Here is a 23,336-nt window from a genome sequence, read left to right as displayed (position 1 = left end):
GACAGTGTCACATAATTGTCTGCGACAGAGTAGCCCGATGAGAGTGAATGGAGCCCTCACAAGGAGAAGAGCCAAGTGAACTACTCCAGCTTGGGAGTTTTTGATGAGTCTGAAACTGGAAACGCTCTAAGATCAATATATAGTTTTCTTCTGGGGTTGGAGATGTACTGGATGCTTTTATTTTCTACTCTAACTCTCCTCATCTTGCAATATAATATTGCAACATAGGTGCCCCAAGTCCCAAAGTGGCTAGTCCACAAATGTAAGTGCATTTATAACTAACAACAAACACTGGAGGCAGAAGATTATTTTCAATATTGCCTTTATTCAAAAGTACATAAATATGTTCTGTAATACATAACGTAAACACTACAAAACTTGACTTGAATAATAAAACATTCTACTAAAAAAGAAACACTGCGCATGCAGATACTTGTGCCCACCCAACTCAGAGTCCCTCGTTTACGTCACAGAAGCACGGTGGCAGGTTATCGAAGTCGGCATACAAGCTACATTCGTCACAGCACTGGAGGTTGGGATAGGACCCAGCAGTGAGGGCTGCGGCCGCGGCGACCTTGTCCTCAGTGAGTATGCCTGGATTTTTTAAGGCCAAACAAAGAGGTGCCTTTGGAGGTCTTAAGAAAAGACATACACAAAGCATGGAGTTAGAATTTTTCTTCTCGGTCCATTGGTCACAATCATCAGGGGTATCTGCGAAGTTTAGGCCGAGAGCCAATCAAATACGTAACAGTAGCCCGAAACGAGAGCTCTCTGCCCCTGGCCCGAGCTCCTATCTAATCCCTTCCTCTCCCAGGATTGCTAGAAATGTAGACTCAGGTCACAGCCAACAGGGGAGAGGGAACTGCAAGTGTGGATCAGCCGGCTGATCGCTGCAGGCCCAGCAGGTGCAGAGCGGGATCGCGAAGGTGCCACACTTGGCCGTGCCCCGCGTTCCAGGATTTACCTTCTAGCTCACAGCTTAACTCCCCTGGGATGGGAACGGCACTGCTTCTAACGACCCATCTCTCCCAGATTGGAAGGTTCCTCTCCCCCAAAGCTAATTCTCTTTTGTCTGATCGACCCTCCCTTGTCAGGTGTCCCCCGGGATCGTCACACAGCTCCGCTTCCCCATAGTCCTACAGGCCCACCTCACTGTCCCCAAGCCCATGCACGGTGACGGAGAGAACACCGTGAGAGCTCCCCCAACTCAGCTAAGAGGAGATCAATTCAGCCTGTCCTCTGCGTGAATGTGAGGCACAGACTCACTCCCAGCCTCCCTCCAGTCTGCAGTGCCTGGGACGGAGGGACGGCCCAGGCAGTGTGCGGAGTCAACAGCTGAGGGTCCGTTCAGTGAGAGTAAGTGAAGCAAAGCAGCACAGAGCCCCCCAGCCGAGAACATTCTACTTACGAGCTCACAGCGCCGAGCCAGAAGGGGAGAAAACCAAGATTCTACACTCACCTGCCTTTACCTTTCAAACCTACCTGCTGTTCCTGACCTCACCCTGTGTAGGCACAAGGCAAGGAATGACCTCGCTCAAGCAGAGAGCCCCAGGGATCCTATTTGAGGGGGTATTTTTCACTCTTACCCACATCACTCACTTCAGTGCGTTGGCTACTTTGTAGTAAAGACAGATGACAACACCCATCAGCACAAGAATGGCCACCAGGATACCGCCAGCAATGCAGAACATAATTATCGTGTTGACTTTAGAAGACTTAGCTTTATCTAGGCAGAGAAGTGCGGGCAATGAATGTGGCGTCCCTCCCCACCCAGCCACCGCGACACCTCCACAGCTTCCTCTAGTGGAAAGAGAGTTGAATCCCAGACCACAGATTCTTGTGCGCGTATACAAATGAATCCTCCCAGGAAGGCATAGGACCCTAAACTGGACCAAAGAGAGGGAAAGGGTTTGTTTATGAATGAGATGAGACTGAAACGCAGAACCCAGAGAGAAAGAAGCTGAGAATCTTTTTCTTCCTTTCGCAGGCAGTAATGTGCAGCTGTAAGTAACAAAACAGGCCTCAAACAAATGGTTTTACTCCCAAATACCTGGGCGTCCTGCAATACACTCACTTTCAGAATCAGAATTAAGTCGTCACTCTACATCAGGCTTAACAATTTCCTATAAGGATGACTAAGGGGACAACTCTTTAAAAGTGTTATGTTCAACAATGCTGAGAATATACAAATCCATTTTGTAAATAATACATGTTTCAGGAAAAGTCTTCTATTCTTCCACTGACAACTGCCATTTTTCCTCCTCAATCCTCCCAGGAAATCAAGTTTTTCTGGAATAAGCAATTTGTTTAATCTCACTCCCTGAAACTGGGGGAAAAGTGAGCAAGGATTGAAAAACGATCTACTGCCAAAACATACTTACTAGTGTCTAAGTCTTCCATGCTCGATGAAGGCTGGCAGGAAAAAAAAATGATAATTAATATAAACTTTAGGGAACAGTACATCTTATCAGGAATTTCTCAAACTTCTAATTTGAAAAAGAAAATTCTAATTATCCGTTAGGAGTAATTAAGATATAAATCTCAAGAGCTTGCTTTTAGATGCACAGACTCCACGCGAGCTACCAGAATGCACAGCCCTGTCAGCTCCAACTTCTATGCCTGTCAGACCAGAGGCTGTGTGACATCAACACTCTGGACACCAACTCCCTTTCGTGGAGTTCTGAATTCTATTCCATGTTCAGATGTATTTTAGGACCAGTAGAAATATGAGTGTCCAAATACTACTCTGTGTCATTTACTCTCAGTCTCACCTTTTCAAGTTTTGTTCCCTCAGAGAACCTTTTAAGGTTTGACTGTTAATCAAAAGCAAATCTGGGATTTCAACAAAATAAAAGGACAGTAATGTGGTGAGGCTAATATCTAAAAATTCTCATATATCTAAAAGTTCAACTATGGAAGACTGGTTAGACTCTCTGTCGCAGCAACACAACAGAATAATCACATAGCTGTAGTCATTTAATAGGACTCAGATGTAGGTTCACTGACTTCAGAATATTATCAGGTTTTATGGCAAAGACAAAAAGAAATTCAAAAAGCAATATGAGTAGGAGGTCTGTTATAAATCAGATTTCTATTTCTATTTCACACCTAGCAAAGCTGGTTCAATTAAATGAGGACATTATTTTGACTGTGGAGGGTTATTCCTTATTGCCCTGGCTAAACCCTGGGAGAAGTCACAAACAGCAGGGGATTGATTTATCCACAACACTAGTGGCATAAGACCTCTGAAAATTCTTTCCTCTATAAAAGCAATGAAAAATCTGGCAGAAAAACTGTCTTTTTCAGACTCTGGAAATTAAAAGTTTGCTGTAGCTCAGGAAACACTTATTTTTAAGAAAACAACTGAATCTCAGTATGAATAGCAGGCTCGCGGCATTGTTCCATCATTCACTGTCCAGCTCCATGGCAACCTTGAAAATAAAACCCAAGCTCCAATGCAGCTACCAAAGGGCAAACAGAGGCACAGCTCTTTCAAAGCCTCATTCCCGAAGAACTGTCATTATTTGACCTGTCTTCTGGTTATCTGGAAATCCTCTCTTGCAAAGCTATCTGTATTTGACCTAACTTGGAGTTCTCCTAATGCAAAAAGTCTTCCTCTAAGGGGATTTTGGCAAAAACAATTACAATTGTTTTAACTTCTTGGCTGCTTGAGGTAGTGCATAACATTTGGGGCAAATCACAGAGTAGCCAAAAAGCTTAAAGGAGAAGCTGGTAAATTAGCTGTCCATAGGAGTTTTGAAAAGCTCTGACATATTCCTGAGACTCCAGGCCATGCACGTGTGCTGTGTGCGTGTCTAAGGCTGTGAGTATCCTCAAGAGAGACACAAGATGGCCCTAAGCATCCACCTCCGACTGACCCTAAGGCTTTCTCCCAAGCCAAAAGTGAAGGCTATGGCAGAGTTTCCAACTGCTTGGCTGATTGTTGAAGGCATGCCCCAACATGCACATAGAGCCCCTCATGAAAGACTGGGAGATCTGTTGGTTCCAGGCAGTTAAGGTCATCTTTGTCTGATCATTAGCTCATCACTAAGCTAATCAACAGAGACTTCAGTGTCAATATACAACAAAGAATACAGACTTTACAGAATTTGTTGAGAAAAGTCACTGAACAAGAACAAGCCTTGGAGAGCAGGGAGAAACTGATTTCTAGAGTTGCCATATTATATTAAATGTCTAGTTTTCAACAAAGACTCTAAGACATAAAAAAGAAAAAACAAAAGGAAAAAATGAAAGAAAGAGAAGTATGACTGATAAAAGGTAAAGGAAAGCAATTAAAAACTTTCCCTAGGAAGCCCAGACATTGGCCCTAATAGACACAGTCCTTCTTTTTCTTTCTTTCTTTCTTTCTTTCTTTCTTTCTTTCTTTCTTTCTTTCTTTCTTTCTTTCTTTCTTTTTTTCTTTCTTTTTCTTTCTTTCTTCCTTTCTTCCTTTCTTCCTTTCTCTTTTTCTTTCTTTTTCTTTCTTTCTTTCTCTCTTTCTTTCTCTTTCTTTCTTTCTTTCTTTCTTTCTTTCTTTCTTTCTTTCTTTCTTTCTTTCTTTCTTTCTCTTTCCTTCTGTAAGATTTTATTTATTTATTTGACAGACAGAGACAGCCAGAGAGAGAGGGAACACAGGCAGGGGGAGTGGGAGTGAAGAAGCAGGCTCATAGCAGAGGAGCCTGATGTGGGGCTCGATCCCAGAACGCCGGGATCACGCCCTGAGCTGAAGGCAGATGCTTAACGACTGCACCACCCAGGCGCCCCATTTATTTATTTATTTTTAAAGATTTTATTTATTTGACAGAGAGACAGCCAGCGAGAGAGGAAACACAAGCAGGGGGAGTGGGAGAGGAAGAAGCAGGCTCATAGCAGAGGAGCCTGATGTGGGGCTCGATCTCAGAACCCTGGGATCACGCCCTGAGCTGAAGGCAGACACTTAACGACTGCGCCACCCAGGCGCTCCTAGACACAGTCTTTAAATCAACTATTTAAAATATTTTCAAAGGAATCTATGTCTAAAGAACTAAAAGTATGAGAATAATGTCTCCAACAGAGAACATCAATAGAGAGAAATTATTTTTTTTGAAGAGTCAAATAGAAATTTTCGGGTTGGAAAGTATAACTGAAAAAAATTCATTAGAGGAGCTTAACAGCAGATCTGAGCAGGCAGAAGAAATAATTGGTGAACTCAAAGACAGATCAATAGAGATTATCCAGTCTGAGGAACAGAAAGAAAAAAAAATGAATAAAAATGAACTCAGAAATTCCAGTTCCACTACAACATGTAAAGAGCTTGGGAGTTGCCACCCTCAAAACAAGAAAAAAGCTGAACAAACTTGATAGTCAACATGTCTTCCTAGGTCAACCACAGCATGGAAGTAACAGAGCAAACGAAAGTAAAGAGACAGGTGAATACAGAGAATCGCAGCTTCTCAGGAGCAGAAGCCACTGCTGGAGCCAGCAACTCTTCGGAACACTTAAATGGTAAGTGATAAACTGCTGGAGGCTGAAGGAGGACCAGCATGAGAGAAAAAACTTCCTGGGGGCCCAGGTTTTTCTAGGGGGGAGAGCCATGTTCATGAATTTTACCTCAAGGAGCTCAATGAGGTTCTTATAGTGAAGACTGCAGAAAAATCTCCTCATGCTTTGGTCTCCACACCGTAGAGGGGACCCTGCTGCTGCTGGGAGATGGTCAAAGTCCTGAATTTCCAGTAAGCCTCCTCTGATAACCAACCCCCCGGCAGTTAGGTGAATTGTGCCTCATTACCACTGGGTCAAGGTGAAAGCTCAGACTTCCCAGGATCTCCACTGACTGGGAAGGTAGGAGTGTTATCACCCGGTCTTCTCTGATACTACACTGGCAGGAAGGGGCGATTTGGAACAACTCTTTGTATCACCCAGTCTTCTCTGATACTACACTGGCAGGAAGGGGCGATTTGGAACAACTCTTTATAGCCTGGTGAATGCAAGTCTAGGCTCTCCACTTCGTCCTGGCTGGAGGAAAGGCTGGGCTGGGGGTGGAGCCACAATTTTTTCTGGGATATTTGACTGGAATACAGGCTCCCTGGCTTGTGAGGCTTCTGAGGCTCCCTTTTTCTTGGGCCTTTGGCTAGAGACAGGAGGATTTTCTTGGGAGCTTTTCTGTCTGCACCCATTGGTGTTCCCAGGTTGCCGGCTTCTTCATCTCCAAGTCTGGAAATCTGAGGCAAAAACAAGACCCAGGGAGTTCACCACCATGTTCCTTGGATTTCAAGTCTCCTAGCTTGTCTGATTTCTTCCCACCACCTGTCAGGGTCTTGTGTTTGTTTTCTACATAATGTCCCGGATTTTTGGTTGCACTTGGTAGAAAGCATAATAAAAAGCACATCTGCTCCATCTTCCCAGAAGCAGAAGTCCCTCGTACAGGAGGTCCTGAAATCAATCTTCTACTTGATGGCCACAGCCACGTGCTGACTGTACTTATCTGACCCTGAGAGTAAATGCCTTCTTAAATTGTGTGTCCCAGGCACCTCACGTGTCATCCTAGACTGGGCCAAACACATTTCAACATAGTTGAAATATCTTCCAGCTTCATCTCCCACTGCACTTCCCCATGACCCATGTATTTTCATGCCTCTGAGCCTTGACTAGATGGCTCTCCCAGCCCCTCTCCTCCTCTAGCTGCTATAATATTAAGCCTGCAAGATTTCACTCAGTGCCAACTCCTCTGTAAAATCTGCACTGATTCCCATGTTAATTGCTTCTTTTCCTCTGTATCTATGCCATTTGCTTGTACCTCTCTAAAACCCTGAATTTCATTTGTCATAAGGATTTCTGATTCCTGTTCTAACTCTGAGCAAATATTTGTCTTGACTACAGGAACCTACTATGCTCACCCTCACTGAACCCAATACTCTGGAGTTGAATTAACTGGGTATTTTTCCTGCTTTTTACCTCACTCAAAAATGGTTTATTTTTCCAAGTTTCTTTTCTATGCCCTCCATCAAAGCAGCAACTATTCTGAGGGACATGGCCTTGAATGAGCTTAGTCATGATTAAGGAGACAGGTTATGCAGTCCTTCCCTACAAAGATGACTGCTTCATTTCTTGGTTTCCTTTTATAATTGTGGTTATTTGACTGCCCTGTTTGATAAGTCTACACATTGAAAAGCTGGTTTTTTTCAAGGTGTGAGTTTCATTAGGCAGAAACTCAGGATCCCCAATATCAAACAAAGGGCCAAGCACCCATGAGGTGCTGACACATTTCGTGGGCAATGACCCGAATATGAATTTTGTCAATCTGATAACAACTTTCCTGATCCAAGCGTCTAAATTCAGACAGAGCAATAAATTTAGACGTAACAGGGGTGCCTGGGTGGCTCAGTTAGTTAAGTGACTGCCTTCAGCTCAGGTCATGATCCCAGGGTCTTGGGATTGAGTCCCACATCGGGCTCCCTGCTCAGCAGGGAGTCTGCTCCTCCCTCTCCCTCTGCCCTTCCTCCGGCTTGTGCTCTCATTCACTCTCTCAAATAAATAAAATCTTTTTTAAAAATTTCAGACATAACAGTAAACCAAGACCATCATTACTTCATTTACTGATAAGAATATTGTACACATTTCTTATAAAGCAGCAACATTAAGCTACTCACCTTAATACTCCCAACATGTGTATCTTTCTAAGTTTCATGGCAGAGGGCCAGAAGACAATGCAAAGACTAAGACTGTTTGACAGATGAGGAAATGGAAGCTCAGAGAGCAGAAGTGATTCCCTAGGGTCACCTAGCAAGTCACCACAGGGCAGGAACTAAGGCCTGGTTCTGTGACCTATTCCTCCAGCCCCCTCCTCACAGGGCCCTTCCACCCCCCTCAACCTTTCTGCAACCCTCTGACATGAAGTGTTGTTCCCCATTCCCAGTACCCACTAATTCTATCATACAAAGGCTTTGATTTTGGCTCTGAGCAGAAAGATATGCAAAGAAATCCAGTTGCATTTCATTTAGGGAAGGGCCTGGGGATTGATGATATTTTCATCCTAAGTGTTCATTGGCAATTCACATGTAGTGATTAGTCAAGAGTACTGAGAGTGATGGGAGGGGCCCTGTGTTCCAGATGGCAGAGTAGGCAGCACTTGTATACAGAATCTATGAGTTGAACTTTGTGGTGTGATCCAGGTTACAGGGCCATTTTCCCTGTGGCAAATTCTTAGTAATTCACATACACAAGGACTTTCACCCAGATCACTTATTGTGCCAAGTGCCCATCCTGCGACTAACACCTGGGGCAGGTGGCTGCAAACACCCTTCTACTTGTAAACTGCGTATCTAGTGGCAGAAGGCAGCCCAGATCCCAGGTTACTGGGAGTAACCCTGTGAGCCCCCCTTACTTGACCCAAGTTCCATCTCTGTGCCTCTTCCACAGCTCCTGCTCTGCTCCCAGGATTTTCATATTTACTTTCAGGCTCCTGCTCCGCTGAGGGCTTTGGTGTGGTCCTGGCAACCGCCCTGAGAAGAGTCCCGTTTTGCCTTCGAGAGGGAGGATCTTCCAAATTGAAATCCTATTCTAGCAATACACGCTACTACAGCATAGTATAAAATCTATACATGTTAGTTTAAATTCCCGGATAATTCCAACACCTGTGTCATATGTTAATACTGGTTCTAATGCTTGCTTTGTCTCCTTGGCATGAGTTTTTCTTGCCTTTTAGTGTGCACTGTAATGTTTTGTTGAAAGCCAGACATAATGTAAATGGAGATATGCAGAAGAACCGAGGTAATCACGTTGTTAGTGTGGAGTTTTATGTTAATCTGCTTAGGAGTTAGGCTCTGTTTAATGCTTGCTGTAACTATAGGTGCCAGAGGCTTCAATTTCCTCTAGTATTCTTGCTTTTGTTCCCCCTATTGTCTTTTGGTTTCCCTAGAAACTCCTTTTAAAATAGTCTGCATCCTACTCTCTTCATTGTAATCTACTGTATATCGGAGCCCTGCTGATGTGGTGGTAAGGCACTGGGGAAGGAAAGAATTGCATAATCTTAAGACTAAATCTGTCTTTAGCAGACCTGAGTCCCTTGCTTGTCACCTTCAAAAGTGTTTGTCTTTTTTTTTTTTTCCCCTCCCTCTACACGTGACAGGAAGGCTAAAGGGGCCGGAGTTGTCTAACTGCTCATCCCCCTAGGTCACAAAAGCCTGGAAGTTTCCCCTGAGAGTAGTAACCTTTGTTAAGGAGAATACTGTGGAGTGTATTTCAAAATGGTTACTTTCCCCTCCCCCCCGCAGACAGCATGAGATTCTTCTCCAATCTTCACTGGGCAAATCTCGTGGGATTCCTGGAAGTAAAACCCATAAAAGTATGGGGCCTCCTAAAAGTGGGCTCCCAGGAGTATTCATCTCTCAAGCTAGTCCACACTCAGCCTCCAGCAATTCATCAACGACCATTTAAGTGTTCCTCCCAGACTACCGCCTCCAGAGGATTCTGTTCCTGGTAAGTGGATCTCCATTGGGATTTTCTGCATTTACCGATCTCTTCAGTTATCAGAGTGGCTGTTTGCCCTGTGACATCAATTATCTGGTGGATTTTTTAAAACGTCATTGATTTTCAGTTTGTTCAGCTTTGTTGTTGTTGTTGTTGTAAAGATGGTTGTGATAAATTCTAAACTCTTTTCATGCCAGAGCTGAAGCCACAAGTGTTGATTTTTTTTTTAATTAGTAATATAAACCCACATAAACAAAAGCTCTTGGAAGTATTCAGCATACGAGCGGAGCATGTAAGGGGTCCTAGGCCAAAAGTGTCTGTGAACTACTGTGTTACAATACACCATCAGTCATGATTCACACTGTAAATCCTAAATTAACAATAAATTGCTCTTTAAAATAGGCAAGCCAAAAACTTACATTGTGATACTGGTGGGAAGTTTTCAAAAACATGTTCTATTCTTTATTTACAGTGGAGGGGGAAAAAAAAGCAAGAAGAAACATTTGCAATTCATGGTAACAATAATTTAGCACATTAAAATCATAGTAACCTCTGCACTACCACAACTCTTCTGGCTTTGAAAAAAGTATAAGATTGAATTTACTGATTTCTCCTTTTTCTGCTCCTTACATTGTAATAAAGTTCTGAACCCATACTGCTTTCCTTATCAATTCCATTCAACAAACTTATTCTGAACACGTCCACCAGGTATAAAATAATTCCTGATCTCAATAATCATTCAGACGTTAGGGAACACAAATGTGAGAATCATTTTATACATTCCTGAACCACAAGAGAATTATAGTACCTGAAAATTCTTAGTCCAGAAAAAGTAGTCATTGATTCTGTAATACTGTGGAGTTCTACACTTGGTTTTCAATGATAAACAGATTCTTCCCCGCTATCCAAAAGAAAAGACACTGTAGGTAGAGAGGAAAGCTCGTGCAAAGGTAGAGGAGCCTGGGATGTAGGCAAGAGTCACGAGTAGGGTGTAGGCAAAGTCACTAGAGGCTTTATATGCTGTGCTAACGATGGGCAAAGATGATGGTGGCTCAGGCGCAGGAAAATCAGAGGACGGTGCACAGAATGAAAAGGAGAAGATGAAAATGGGAACTAATGACCAGTGAAGAAACTCCTGAAACTATCCGAATGAAAGATAGTGCTTGGAAACAGAAGAGGCAGAGATGGAAAAAGATAGGAAGCTTTGCCTTTAAAAAAAAATCTCTCTATCTATATAGATCGAGATCTATAGATACAGCTATCTCAAGACTTGGGGTGATTTACTAGATACATGGGAATGAAAGAAAGGGAAAGACTATAGTAGTCTAGTTTTCTGACCTGTGGCTTTCAGCTTTGTGCAAGGAAGTCAACACCCAGTTCATAGTATAATTCATCTTGTTCATTAACTTGCAGGTTGGTAATTCTGACGAAGAGTCTATGCTCCTTTGAAGAATGTCCAATAGATTAACGTGGATCTAAGTTAAGTTATGACTATAGAGGGAGGGCATACAGAGAAAACACACACACACACACACACACTGCTGTAGACAACTTAGAATAAGTCTGCAATACTAATCTCTCAAAACATTAAAACTAGGATACATACAATTAAGGACTTCTAACTTGCTCAATACGCTACATATCTGATCCTTTGGGGGGGTTTCTCTTTCAAACTTGGTGAATCCATCTAATACACACTCTGGATAACAGATTACTTACAAAAAAATTACATTCCAATTTTTCTAACACCACTCCACAGATTAAAAAACAATGAAACAGGTATTGTACAAGTAACTCCTGCTCTCCCAAAGTTTGCAGGACACCTTATGAAACACCAACGTTAACACAGTAAGGTTTTATTTTCATAAAAACGAAATCCTCTCCACCTTTCTTTTGGTTATCGAAAACAGGCACTACTGTAGGTCTCTGTAAAAAGCAAAGTGGAAACACTGCAACTTTTGGAAAGCAGAGGATGCTCTTCCCTTTATTTAAGCCATTTCGGCTTAGAAAAGTTTTTATAAGAACGCTCTATTTTCAGGTACGAGGGAAATCTGTATTCTCACTAGGTACATATCCTAACATAACTCATGTAAGACCTTAAGAAAAACAAAACAAAAATTATTTGGCACTGAACAACAACAAAACCAGAAAAAGAAGTCCTAAAACAAAATCAACATGAGACAGACTAAGATTTCTATTTTCTAGAGAGAAAGCACCATAAATACATGGTTGACAGCCCAAATTTGAAGAATGCTGACATTTCAATTTTATTTGAATCTAATCATCCAGTGTTTTCAAGGTGAAGTGGACAGGAAGGAGCAGAGAGGCACCAGTTATCTTCCTATCCCGAGGGGCAACTAGAAAGTTCCACCCGCTCCACTTTTCGGGACCCAAACGTTAAAAGTCCTTCAAGTCCCAGCTCACAGGCTGCTCCATCAGAGACCCGAGGCCCCGCTCCTGCTCGCTCCTGACAGGGCCAGGGGTGCGGGCCACGGCTGCGGCGGCCGCCCCTGGGGCCCCGTCTCCCCCTCACCTCCCCTCCAGCGCCAAGGCCGCCGTCGCCGTCCCGCCCTGGCGCCAGCGGGTCACTGACACGGCCACGGCCGGCCCGCACCGCGGCCCCACTGTGACTCGGGGACAACGTGCAAACCTCCGCCTGCTACAGCCAAGCTGCCGGCAGCCACGCAAACACGCTCGGCTGCTGTGGGCGGGAAAGCCGCAGCGTCCACTGCAGACACGGCGACGGTCGGCAGCTGGTCTTCGGGGCGCGTGCAGCCACCGCACCACTCCTACCTGACCACGGACTCTCCTCATTGGACCGACCCTCCCAGCCCGCCCGGCAACCGTCGTCTACAGCGCCAGCTAGGTCCGCGGGCCCACGTGCAAAAACCGCCCTGTTCCCGCGCACCCGCGCCGCGCCTGCGCACAGTTCCAGCGGTGGGCCCAGCTGCCGTCGGGGCGCACGCTCCGCCCCCGAGTTCTTTACCCCCCGCAGGTTTGGAAGCGCCTTGCTGCAGCCGGCTGGCGCGCGCATGCGTGTCTCCGGTACCTGGTTTTCTTCCCACTGGACAAGGAGCGGCGGGTCTTGCGTTTTTGAAGCCTGCCGAGCCGGAAGTCGCTCTGCGTCTTCGCCTCCCCGCTGCCCTGGCGGAAACGCAAGCCCTGGAAGAGAGGTTCCGGGCTCGGCCTGGGCTGGCGGCGGCAGAATGGAGACTGGGGCCGAGGACGCGGGACTGAGCTGCCGCCCGATGCTGGCCTCTTCCTGGGATGCCGCCTGCGGAGCCCTGACCCACAGCCTCCATCTCACCCGGGCTGACCTCGGCGCCCGGGACTTGGACTGGGAGGAACCGCTGGCGCCTCCTGCCCCGGGGTGCGCCGGGCCGGCGGGGTCTGGGGCCGCGGCTGCGGAACGGCCGCGCTCCTGGGGGCGCCGGGAGGGCAGGCGGGGGCCGTGCGGGGAGAGGGTGTGGGCCTGGCATCCGGGAGCCCAGCTGGCGACAGGTCTGTGCGGGGAGCGGGGACCGGCGTCGGCGGGGGTCGGAGGGCGGGGTGGGGGCGTGAGTGTCGCGCGCGGGGCTGGCGGCCCCGGGACCCGCACCTCCGCCGGGTCGGAACCGGGGTCCGCCTCCCTCTCCCCGCACAAACGAACCAGCGAAGGCCTCCTGTCACCCGTGTCCGCCTTAATAAATGTGACTGTCCAGAGTCCCCAGCAGCTTCGTTATGGAAAAGATAGGCGTTTGCCTCTGAGCGTCTTTCGTTTCCCACTCTGGTGCACGCAGTCGGTGCCCAGGGAACTTTTTCTGTTGAAATGAGAAGCGACTACAGGGGGTCGCGTCCGCATTCGAGGAAACAGGAGAGGGCAGAGCCCCGGTGTCCGGAGTGTGCATTTGCTTGGCAATCTGTATTGAGCGCTTGTTGGGTGCTTGGGAAGGTGCGGGGACCTCAGGGGTAGATGAAGAAGTGAGTTAGAAGGAGGACCCGTGGCCTAATAAGAGGGTCGTGAGCGGTGTTCGGACAAGTACACCGATGAATATGTTGGACGGTTTTCTTTTCAGCCAAGACCTGGTGGTTTTGAAGAGCAGCCTCAGCAGCCCCGGTGAAAAGCCCTGCTTCCTATACCTGCGATGTGACCCTAACGGAGGCGAAGAAATCGTTTCTGTGGGCATTTTAAGTTCAGCAAGAAATATGGAAGTATACTTAGGAGAGGAGTACTGTGGAACCAGTAGGGGCAAGACCGTTTGTGGTGACCCGGAGAACAGGTTTGTAACCTGTGAACGCGGAGGTGTTCTCGCCAAGCCGTGGGACTTTGCCAGCTTTTGTGGTATTTGTTGACTGCCTGACATTGATGCCGGGCACTCGGGGGGAGAAGATAAAAACCTACCAGCAGGAGTAGAAGTTTCTCCCTTTAAGGGATCTTTGAGAGAGTCTGAGCTTTCTCATTGTTGTTAATGTGGAAATTTCGAGCTAATTGAGGGAGGTGACTGGGTAGCGGGTCATATTAGTGGAGGACTTTGATGAGAGTTGAAGTTCTGATAAATGTTTCTAACCTGTCTTAACTCAGAGGGGTCTGTTTTCCAAAAATTAATTAGGCAATTAGTTGGAACTTTGAACACATTTTCTTGAGGAAGCCCATTAGCAATAATGCAGAAGTCCCAGACTGTCGTACCACCATATATAATCTGGTATTACACTTAAAAAAAAAATTTTTTTTTAATTCTTTTTCTTAGGGGGGAGGGGGTGTGGCAGAGGGAGAGAGAATCTTAAGCGTGCTCCACACCCAGTGTGGAGCCCAGGCGACTGGATCTCGCCACCCTGAGATCATGACTGGAGCAGAAATCAGGAGTCCAGCACTTTAACCGACTGAGCCACCCAGGCATCCTGAATTTTTTTTTTTTTCTGAATTATTTTTTTTTTTTTAAAGATTTTATTTATTTATTAGAGATAGAGACAGCCAGCGAGAGAGGGAACACAAGCAGGGGGAGTGGGAGAGGAAGAAGCAGGCTCATAGCGGAGGAGCCTGATGTGGGGCTCGATCCCATAACGCCGGGATCACGCCCTGAGCCGAAGGCAGACGCTTAACCGCTGTGCCACCCAGGCGCCCCTTTTTTTCTGAATTCTTAATCTTTCTTTATAACAGAACTCAAAATATGAACTTTTATATTCCATGTATGTTGAAAATAATGGGTATGTTTGTTGAGCTTTAAAATATGCTCTGTGGGGGTGCCTGGGTGGCATAGTCCGTTGACCGGACGGCTCTTGGTTTCCAGCTCAGGTCATGATCTCAGGGTGGGGAGATCCAGCCCCTCATCAGGCTCTGCACTCAGCCTGGAGCCTGCTTAAGAGTCTCTCTGCTTTTCGCTCTGCCCGCCCCCCCCCCGCCCCGCAGGTGTGTTCATTTCTCTGTCTCTCTCTCTCTCAGATAAATAAATCTTAAAATATGCTGTGTGCTATATGATTATATGTTTGTTATCAAATTTAACTATCTTATATAGGTAGTAAGTGACAGATACAGTCTTTTTACCCAATGCAGTTCAGTATGAAGCCACAGTTCTTTATGCCTCCCCAGGAAAACTGAATGACAGGATTTACGTGTTGTCCTGGAAAACTTCATTTTTAAATGTAACTATTAAAAGTGATAATATATGAAAATTTTAAGAAATTCTTTTTATTTTCAGTGAAAATGAAAAGATTATTTTGTACAAAAAACACCTAAAATTGGAGCCCTCCACACATGCTTGTAAAATAAAGGTAAGTAATCACTGAATTGTAACTAATTTGAAAACTACGGTTGTTTTTGTACTATATAAACATCTTCTGATGGTTGTAATGCGACATGTCCCACATGGTTCCCGGTTTTAGCTGAGAAATACTTAGTAAACATGTAAGAAGAAATTCTTCTCTAAAAAATTATTAACATTCTCCTTTTAAAATCTGAACATTTATTAGCTGTGGCAATGCCATGATGTATACTGTTGTTCTTACAGTAGTATTGTACTTTTAAGCCTTGGAAAACTGAGTTTAAAACCTTTTTATTTTTATGTAAAACTTAAGTGAAAACCACAAGCAGTTTTTGCCCAAAAATACCCACAAAGAACACAGAAGTTTCGAGCAAAGACACCACATAGTTAAAGGACTTGGGACTGGTGTCTTCAACATGAAAACTGATGTTAAATATTAATTAATTAATTGTTAATATTAAAGTGAACTTTAATGGTGTCATCAGAATCTAGGGAAAGAGTCCTGGACTGGAAATCCTAAGCCCTGACTTAAGGGAGCTTTGTTCCTGACTAGCAGGATAGCCTTGGGCAAGTTTCTTCACCTATTTGGACCTACGTTGTGAGTTATTTTAAAAGGCTGAAGACAATAAATCTTTGGATTATTTTCATCTCTAAATATTTTATCTCTGTGCTTGTTATTACTTAGAGAAGGTCACAGAACTGATTATTCCAAGATGTTCTTTTAGATAGTAAAGCCTAGTAGTGTCTAAAGTCATTTAAATGAAGTGATTCATTCATTCACCAAGTATTAGAGTTCCATTCGCTCCCAGATCCTGTACTAAGCATTTAGGAATTAGCAGTAATAAAATAAATTGCAACAAAGCCCTCACACTGCTAATATTATAGGGGGCAAGACAGATAATATGTAGATTCGATGTGTGCTATATTTAATAGAAATGCTTGGGAATTAAAAAGCAGGAAAGGGATCGTAGGAGGTTGGCAGGTAGATGTATAAATTTAGTGAGAAGATTACTTAATGGTTGATGACAGTCTTATTTCTGCTACACTGAGTTTTTAGGTCATGGATCTCTATTCCCCTGTGTCTTTGTGTGATATATGGGATTATATGTCTGTTTAGGTGAATGTTTTTTGTAACTATTCTATGGAAGTACATGGGAGTGCAAACACTAGTTTCATTTAGGGGGATCTTAAGAAGACTTCTTCTGGAGCAAAACTGTATGAAAGTTAAAATAAAAATAAGAGCTACCAGTGCCTATTTTTGAGCCCTTAATCAGTGGTCAGTACTGGAAAGTTTAACAAGTAATCCTCAGAACAGCCATGTGAAACATTGTTATCACCCTCCCTCATTTTGCTCCTGATCAAGTTTAGGCATTTGCCCAAGGTCACATAGGCTGTACATTGCAGAGTCCTCATTGTATGCAGGTCTGTTTCTAAATCCTCTGCCCTTTCTGCTTCGCTACTTTGTTGTCCATATCACACAGGAAGTGTCTTTTGGTTCAAAAACATGGACAAAATGAGGCAGCATAAAGCATTGGGAAAACCACTGGGGTCAAAGCTGGAAGAACTAGGTTCAGAGCCCAGCCTTTCCTACTTGGTGTTGGACAAGTTAGAAAAATCACTCTTGAACTCATTTTTTTAATAAGTAAACAGTCAAGCTGTATTAGATCATCTTGACATTTCCTTACAGTTTTAACTTATAAAAGACTGACTTATATTTAATATTTCAGTAAGCACTTAGCATGGGCTCTAGGCAGCCTTATTTTGTATTAAATATATTTACACCGCAAGTTGCTATATGTTAAGATCTCAGATTGGTACAATTTATTTGCAGTTCCTTAAACTAAGTAAATGTTATTTTATCTTTTCCACCCGCATTTGCTGTTTTATGTATCATCTGTTAGTTTAAAAGGACTTTTTTATTTAAATACTTCTGAGCCTCATGATAAATTGGATTTTTTTTTCTGACCATGACTATGCTAGAGAAAACTTAAAAATGAAAATGTATTTAAAATTAATTTTTTGAGGGGCGCCTGGGTGGCTCAGTCGTTAAGCGTCTGCCTTCGGCTCAGGGCGTGATCCCGGTGTTCTGGGACCGAGCCCCACATCAGGCTCCTCCACTGGGAGCCTGCTTCTTCCTCTCCCACTCCCCCTGCTTGTGTTCCCTCTCTCGCTGGCTGTCTCTATCTCTGTCAAATAAATAAATAAAATCTTTAAAAATATATTTTTTTAAAAAGTTAATTTTTTGATTCTCAAATGCTTCAGTCTTAAGTAATAACAAGAAGTGACTGTAAATGATGATTGTTTTTAATATCATTATTTTCTGGAACTCTCGTTTTATAATAGTTGCTCTCCTTTGGTGAAAAGCTGTGTGTGTTCATCAGTAAAGTTGTGGTGCAATTGAGGCGGGTTTCAGCAAATTCTTCAACGAGCTCTCCTGCTCTAGGATCAAGGATAGACCTGCAGAGGGTCCAAACTCTCATGGAGGCCATGGGGTCAAAGCTGTCACCTGGTGCTCAGCAGTTGATGAATATGGTTAAGTTTCAGCAGCAGGTTGGTAGACATAGGTTCTGTCCAGGTACCATTAAAAATTTCCAAGTGTTGGCTTTTCATAAGGACATGTATTGGCTTAAGTTTTTTCATTGAACTTTTCTGTTGATTTGACTGTTATCTTTATATGCTTTTGTAAAATAGCATTTTGTAGACATTCTCTTCTACAAAATACCTTACTACAGATCTTCACAATTTTCCATGAATTTACTCACTCATTTGTTTGCTCAGCAGATACTTATTAAGCACCTTCTCAGTGAATAAGACACTGTTTTGAGCATTTTAGAAGATTTTTCTCAAGAAGCTTAGAGATAAAGAGAAAATTAGAAGATGGCTGTGTAAAGGAATATTGGGAATAACAGAAGAATTTGTCTAGCTCATGAGACTTAAGCTGTTTTAAAAGAGTTTAGGCTGTTTTTAAAGCATGATCCATGGGACACCTGTATCAGAATCCTTTCCGATGTCTACAAAATGTGTATCCTGGCCACACTTTCTACCTACTCAATCTCAGAGAGTGGGATCCAGGAATCAGTATTTTAAATAAGCATAGTAGGTTAATTTTATGCACGCTGTGGTTTGAGAATAACTCAGCGCAAAGATTCTGTAAAGAAACAGATTGAAGATTTTAAAAAGAAATTGTCAAAAGCAAGAAAAGATTTTAGAAATAATCAGAAGAGATTAATGAATTAAATATAACTAGTTCATTGACTGATTTCTATCTTTCAAAAACTTGACTTTGGGAAAAAAAGAAACATGGTAGATTATTTTGGAGGGGGGAACATGCCTTTAAACCTTAAGGTTTTATTCCTAAAATGCTACATTTTCTTTGCCATGAATTTGAATCACTGCAGAAGTGTATTGAGTTTTCCCAGCTGTCATCCCATTCCCCAGAGGTAACTACTGATAACAGTTTGGTGTGTATCCTTCTAGAGTTTTCTGTCCATGTAGAAACAAACATAAACTGTCCCAGCCACCGCTTATGGGTTAATACCATAGACACTGTGTTGTAACTTGCTTACAACCAGTAACTGCTAAGTCTTCCATGTGAGGAAATTTGGGGGACACCCTGTTCAATCTCCTTTTAAACATGCTAATGAAAGACCTCCTTCGTAGTGGGAAAGTCCTTATTTATGGAGTGTATCCTGATTGTCTAGGATTGATTATTGTTAACAAACCAGGGATCTCTAGATTTCTAAGGCATGGCTTCTTGGAAAATGCCACGTGAACCATTTAATTATCTGAGCATAAAATGGGACTGTTTCATGACCAGACCTACTTGTGTAAGTGGTTAACCACACACATTGTTTAGAGCCTTCCGGTATTAATCTGGACTGGGCCTGTACTGAAGGGGAAAAAAAGGACTTGGGGTACAAGTCCTAGACCTCTCCCCGTTTCACTTGTGCCTTGGGATTACTTTTTTTCTTGAAAGTTTTATTAAAGGTTAAACTCTGAGTCATATAGGTCTTATTTGACAATACAAACTTCTGTTTTATCACAGTAAATATTAAAGTTATTCCTCATTCCTTTGTATTTGAAATTCAGATTTGCCGGCTTTGATTGGTTTTTGCTCTAGTAATTTAGAAATAACTGAGCAGGATTTCTGTATCAAAGTACCTAACATACAGCTGTTGCTTAAAGTTATCTGAATGAAAGGATGTGCCCCATTTTCTCAAACATTAAGTTGTTCAGGATTTGTATTCTGTTACTTTTTCCTCTTTAAAATAAAAATGGCTTTATAATTTTATTTTTTTCTGATTATTAATGGTGATACATGTTTGAGGTGTTTATAATAAGCAGTTACAGAAAATTCATACTTTTATAAATCCTCCAATATATGGAGAAATAAACTTAATTTTCCAGAAATCTGTGTGCGTATACACCTGCACATGGATGAAGTTATACACACACATAGCTATATAGTCATGTGTAAGTATATGGGCACAATTTTACGTAAATGCTTTCATAGCGTACATGTTGCTCAGTAACATTTTCAGTTAACAGGATGTTACGGGCCTCTTCCTAAGCAGTAAATCTATATCTCTGTGGTTTCGTGGATATTCTGTGGTACGTACTCAGTCCCGATTCATGGGTATTTAAGTTTTTCAGATTTTTTTTTTTTTGGTGGCATGACTGGCAGTACATAGAAGAAATTTGAATATCTATTTTTGTACACTGGTTCAAATATCTCTGCAGGGTAGATTTTCTTTTTAAGATTTTATTTATTATTTGAGAGAGAGCGCGCAAGCTGAGGGAGGGGCAGAGGGAGAAGCAGACTCCCCACTGAGCAGGGAGCCCAACCCAGCTCGATCCCAGGACCCCGAGATCGTGACCTGAGTGGAAGTCAGACGCTTCACTGACTGAGCCACCCAGGCGCCCCACGAGGGTGAATTCGTAGCAGTGGAATTACTTTGGCAAAGTCTGAGTCCTCTAAAGTATTTAATATATATTTAGTGTCCACTTTCGAAAGGATTTGATAGGACTTCAAAACAATATATGACAAGACAGTTAAAGACAAGAATTGAACAAACTCACATGAAAAGAAGCAGAAGAACAGCCACAGACACCTGGGGTTTATTCACTTCCTCTAGCGGCGTGTAGACTTACCTGTGAGTATTTCACCTGAAGAGCTCTGCAAAAAAAATGACTAAAAATCAGTGATTTTCTTACAATCAGAATATTAAGATGTGTCAGAAAAGGAAATTTTGCATAGCAAATACCTTTACATTTGGATTTTTCTATTACATTTTCTGCCTGATGAATGGTCATAATTTTGACACTGACCCTGATACGAGTATCGTTACCGTTAATGTTTACCAGTTTTCTGCTGTACATTTTTTTTTGAGGCACATTAGAGAAATAAGTGAATTTTCCATTATGACTGAGTAAAACTTCTTTCAGCTAAAGGAGAGTCGTCTAATTCAAAATTTTGGAAATATAATTATGTATAATCCATCATTTTCAGGAATAATTTCAGGTTTAATCAAAACTTGCTTTCAGTAGAACAAGATAAATTGACAGTAGATTAAATTTCTGCGTAAAGAGGGGCGCCTGGGTGGCTCAGTCAGTTAAGTGTCAAACTCTTGGTTTCAGTTCAGGTCCTGATCTCAGGGTCATGGGATCAAATACCTCATTGGCCTCCGCGCTTAGTGGAAAATCTGCTTGATATTCTTTCTCTCCCTCTGCCCCTCTCCCCTCTTGAGTCCACCACACGCTCGCTCTCCTCTAAAGTAAATAAATCTTTTAAAAAGTATGTTTTAAAATAGTAGTAAAATAAATTTCCCCACAAATAGCATTCCTCCAAAGAGCAGTTAAGTGAAAAAATTTCTCTGGGGACTTAACATTACAAAGCCCCACCGACCTACACACACATTCTTTTGTCCTCATTATTCCCCTTTTCTGCTTTATTTTTCCCTAAAGTATTTATCACCACCTCCATCCACGTGATCTTTGTCCTTCCTTTCTTCTTTCCTTTCCTTCCCTTTCCTTTCTTTTTAGTCTCTCCCTGTGCTCTTAGCATGTAGGCTCCATGAGGTCAGAATTTTAATGTTTTGCTTGTTGCCATGTTCTTTTTCCAGTGCTTGAAACAGTGTCTAGCAGAGTCAATTTCTGGTAAATATTGAATAAACGAATGTTGGTTTAGCTCAGTCCAGAAATATTTTCTTAGAATATCTAGATAATTGTATGAACTGAGTTTCTTTAGCTAATCTCGAATAATACTTTTCAATCTGTCTCTCACAAACTATTATTTCTGTATTTGTTTATTTTTGTGTATGTATTATTTATGTGTTTTCAGGCCCCAACGCAGGGCCTGAACTCACAACCCTGAGATTAAGACCTGAGCCAAAATTGAGAGTCAAACGTTTAACTGACTGAGCCACCCAGGCACCCCTCTCACAAACTGTTGAACAGCAGGAACTATAGGATGATATATCCTGATAAGAATCGATAGTACAGTTCAGGGGCACCTGGCTGGCTCAGTCAGTGGACTGTGTGACTCTTGATTGCCAAGTTGTGGGTTTGAGCCCCACTTTGGGTATAGAGATTACTTATAACCTTTTTTTAAAAAAAATTGAAAGTACAGTTCCTGTTGTTTTGATTTTAGGATAGAGCCTTATACCTTAACACTGAGTTAAGCTAAAGGTTGTTTTGCTTTTCTTCTGTGAAAAAATTGAAGAGCATAACAGAGAGATATTATAGCCTTCTCTCCAAGGTAAGCCAGAATATTCTCAGAAACTAATACTGCATGAGAACTCCTATTGTCCTGGAAATTCTGAAAGAAACACAGCCAAAAGGTAGCTCATTTTGGTCATTGAAAGTGTCACAAATGTACCCAAAGTACATCTAACGTTAAATCTATGTAGCCTCCATGAAAAACTCATTGCAAAAGATGTGCCTAAGTAAAATGAGTAGTTTACCATATGTGGAAAGTTGGTGAATGATAATTCTGAAAATTATCAATTACTATGCCTCAGTTGAGAGTACTCTCTTTTATTACCATAAATTAAGGAGGCCTTTGTAGTGGAGACATTAATGCTAATGCAGTTTTACTAAGCATGCTAATATTTAGTATTTCCTTTAGGAAAAACTACAGTGAGATCATTAAAAGCCTTGACTCTGGAGTTAGGGGGCCTGGGTTCACGTCCCAGTTCTGCCACTTACTAGTTGTGTTACCTTAGCCAAGTTACCTTTAGCCTTGGTCTCTTCAGCTTAAGATTGGGGTAGTAATCAGAGCCTACTTTGTATGGATGTTTTGAGGATCAAATGACAGAATGCACCTTGCTTGACTTACAGAAATTACCCCAAAAGTTAGCTGTCGTCACTGTCAATAGTAACATGTATTTATTTGCCTTGCTTAGAATTGTGTTCCCACCGGAGAGCAGCTTCAGTCGGTTTGGGGAAATACTGGCCACAAACGTATGGTCGACCTGCAGTCGTCATCTGCTTCAGGAGCCCCAGACAAGTCACCCTCCACACCTTTCCCTTTTAGAACCGGATTGACATCCGGCAACGGGACCGAAGACTTAAAAGCTTCCATTGATAAAAGTCCGCAGCCACCTGGTGGAGGAAATATTACAAACCTCAAAGAGTACAACATTGTGCCGCAAAACCATTCTCTTCTTGAGAATGACCTCAGAAATGCAGTTTCTTCTCTCCTCCCGAAGAAAGCAAGTGACAGCTCAAGTATACCTAAGTCCGAGTTGCTGCCTTTTCTCCAGAATTTATGCAGTCAGGTTAACCATCTCCGTGTGGGACACGACGCCAAGTGGCAGGAAGGCATCACTAAGGCCGGGGAAGGCGTTGTTGCTGTTGCGTAAGTATTTATTTTGAGACAAATGTGGTTTAGATGAGGTAGGTATGAGAATCAAGTGAAGGGAGGGGCGCCTGGGTGGCACAGCGGTTGAGCGTCTGCCTTCGGCTCAGGGCGTGATCCCGGTGTTATGGGATCGAGCCCCACATCAGGCTCCTCCGCTATGAGCCTGCTTCTCCCTCTCCCAATCCCCCTGCTTGTGTTTCCTCTCTCGCTGGCTGTCTCTATCTCTGTCAAATAAATAAATAAAATCTTTAAAAAAAAAAAAAAAAAGAATCAAGTGAAGGGAAACAGCC

The 23,336-nt window shown here is 42.9% G+C and overlaps 2 protein-coding genes across 4 annotated transcripts in view; one reads left to right on the top strand and one right to left on the bottom strand.

Annotated features, from left to right (window-relative positions):
- Positions 1-316: 316 nt before the first annotated feature.
- Positions 317-12,581, bottom strand: FAM24B (family with sequence similarity 24 member B). 2 transcript variants are annotated; one of them, XM_045815747.2, is made up of 4 exons: positions 12,497-12,581; positions 2,382-2,412; positions 1,600-1,726; positions 317-635 (listed from the first exon to the last, which is right to left on the bottom strand). In XM_045815747.2, exons 2-4 carry the CDS (start codon positions 2,398-2,400, stop codon positions 449-451), a joined length of 333 nt encoding a protein of 110 aa, XP_045671703.1. In that variant the 5' UTR covers positions 2,401-2,412; positions 12,497-12,581; the 3' UTR covers positions 317-448. The 2 variants fall into 2 exon arrangements, with proteins under 2 accessions (XP_045671703.1, XP_087718743.1); XM_087862617.1 differs by lacking the exon at positions 12,497-12,581 and having other exon boundaries at positions 2,382-12,398.
- The window catches only part of LOC123803904 (ATPase PAAT-like), a 23,809-nt gene continuing 12,919 nt past the window's right edge, over positions 12,447-23,336 (top strand). Inside the window, exons 1-5 of one of the 2 annotated variants that reach the window (XM_045815745.2) lie at positions 12,448-12,817; positions 13,503-13,706; positions 15,123-15,195; positions 17,529-17,735; positions 22,589-23,043. In XM_045815745.2, coding sequence (XP_045671701.2) covers positions 12,480-12,817; positions 13,503-13,706; positions 15,123-15,195; positions 17,529-17,735; positions 22,589-23,043 — 1,277 coding nt within the window. In that variant the 5' untranslated portion in view covers positions 12,448-12,479. Of the gene's footprint in view, positions 12,818-13,502; positions 13,707-15,122; positions 15,196-17,528; positions 17,736-22,588; positions 23,044-23,336 lie in introns of both variants that reach the window. The other variant, XM_045815746.2, reaches the window with a different exon arrangement.

The sequence above is a fragment of the Ursus americanus genome, chromosome 6 (assembly GCF_024610735.1).
Source record: "Ursus americanus isolate L20-20 chromosome 6, mUrsAme1.1.p, whole genome shotgun sequence".
NCBI lineage: Eukaryota > Metazoa > Chordata > Mammalia > Carnivora > Ursidae > Ursus > Ursus americanus.
This window is presented reverse-complemented; position numbering and strand designations above follow the sequence as displayed.

Excerpts from the sequence above, each read along its gene's own strand:
- FAM24B (XM_087862617.1), bottom strand. The coding sequence starts at position 2,463 with ATGTACTGTTCCCTAAAGTTTATATTAATTATCATTTTTTTTTCCTGC. Across the intron at positions 1,727-2,381 it reads CATGGAAGACTTAGACACTA|ATAAAGCTAAGTCTTCTAAA; the intron begins GTAAGTATGTTT and ends TTCTCTGCCTAG. Across the intron at positions 636-1,599 it reads AAAGTAGCCAACGCACTGAA|ACCTCCAAAGGCACCTCTTT; the intron begins GTGAGTGATGTG and ends TCTTTTCTTAAG.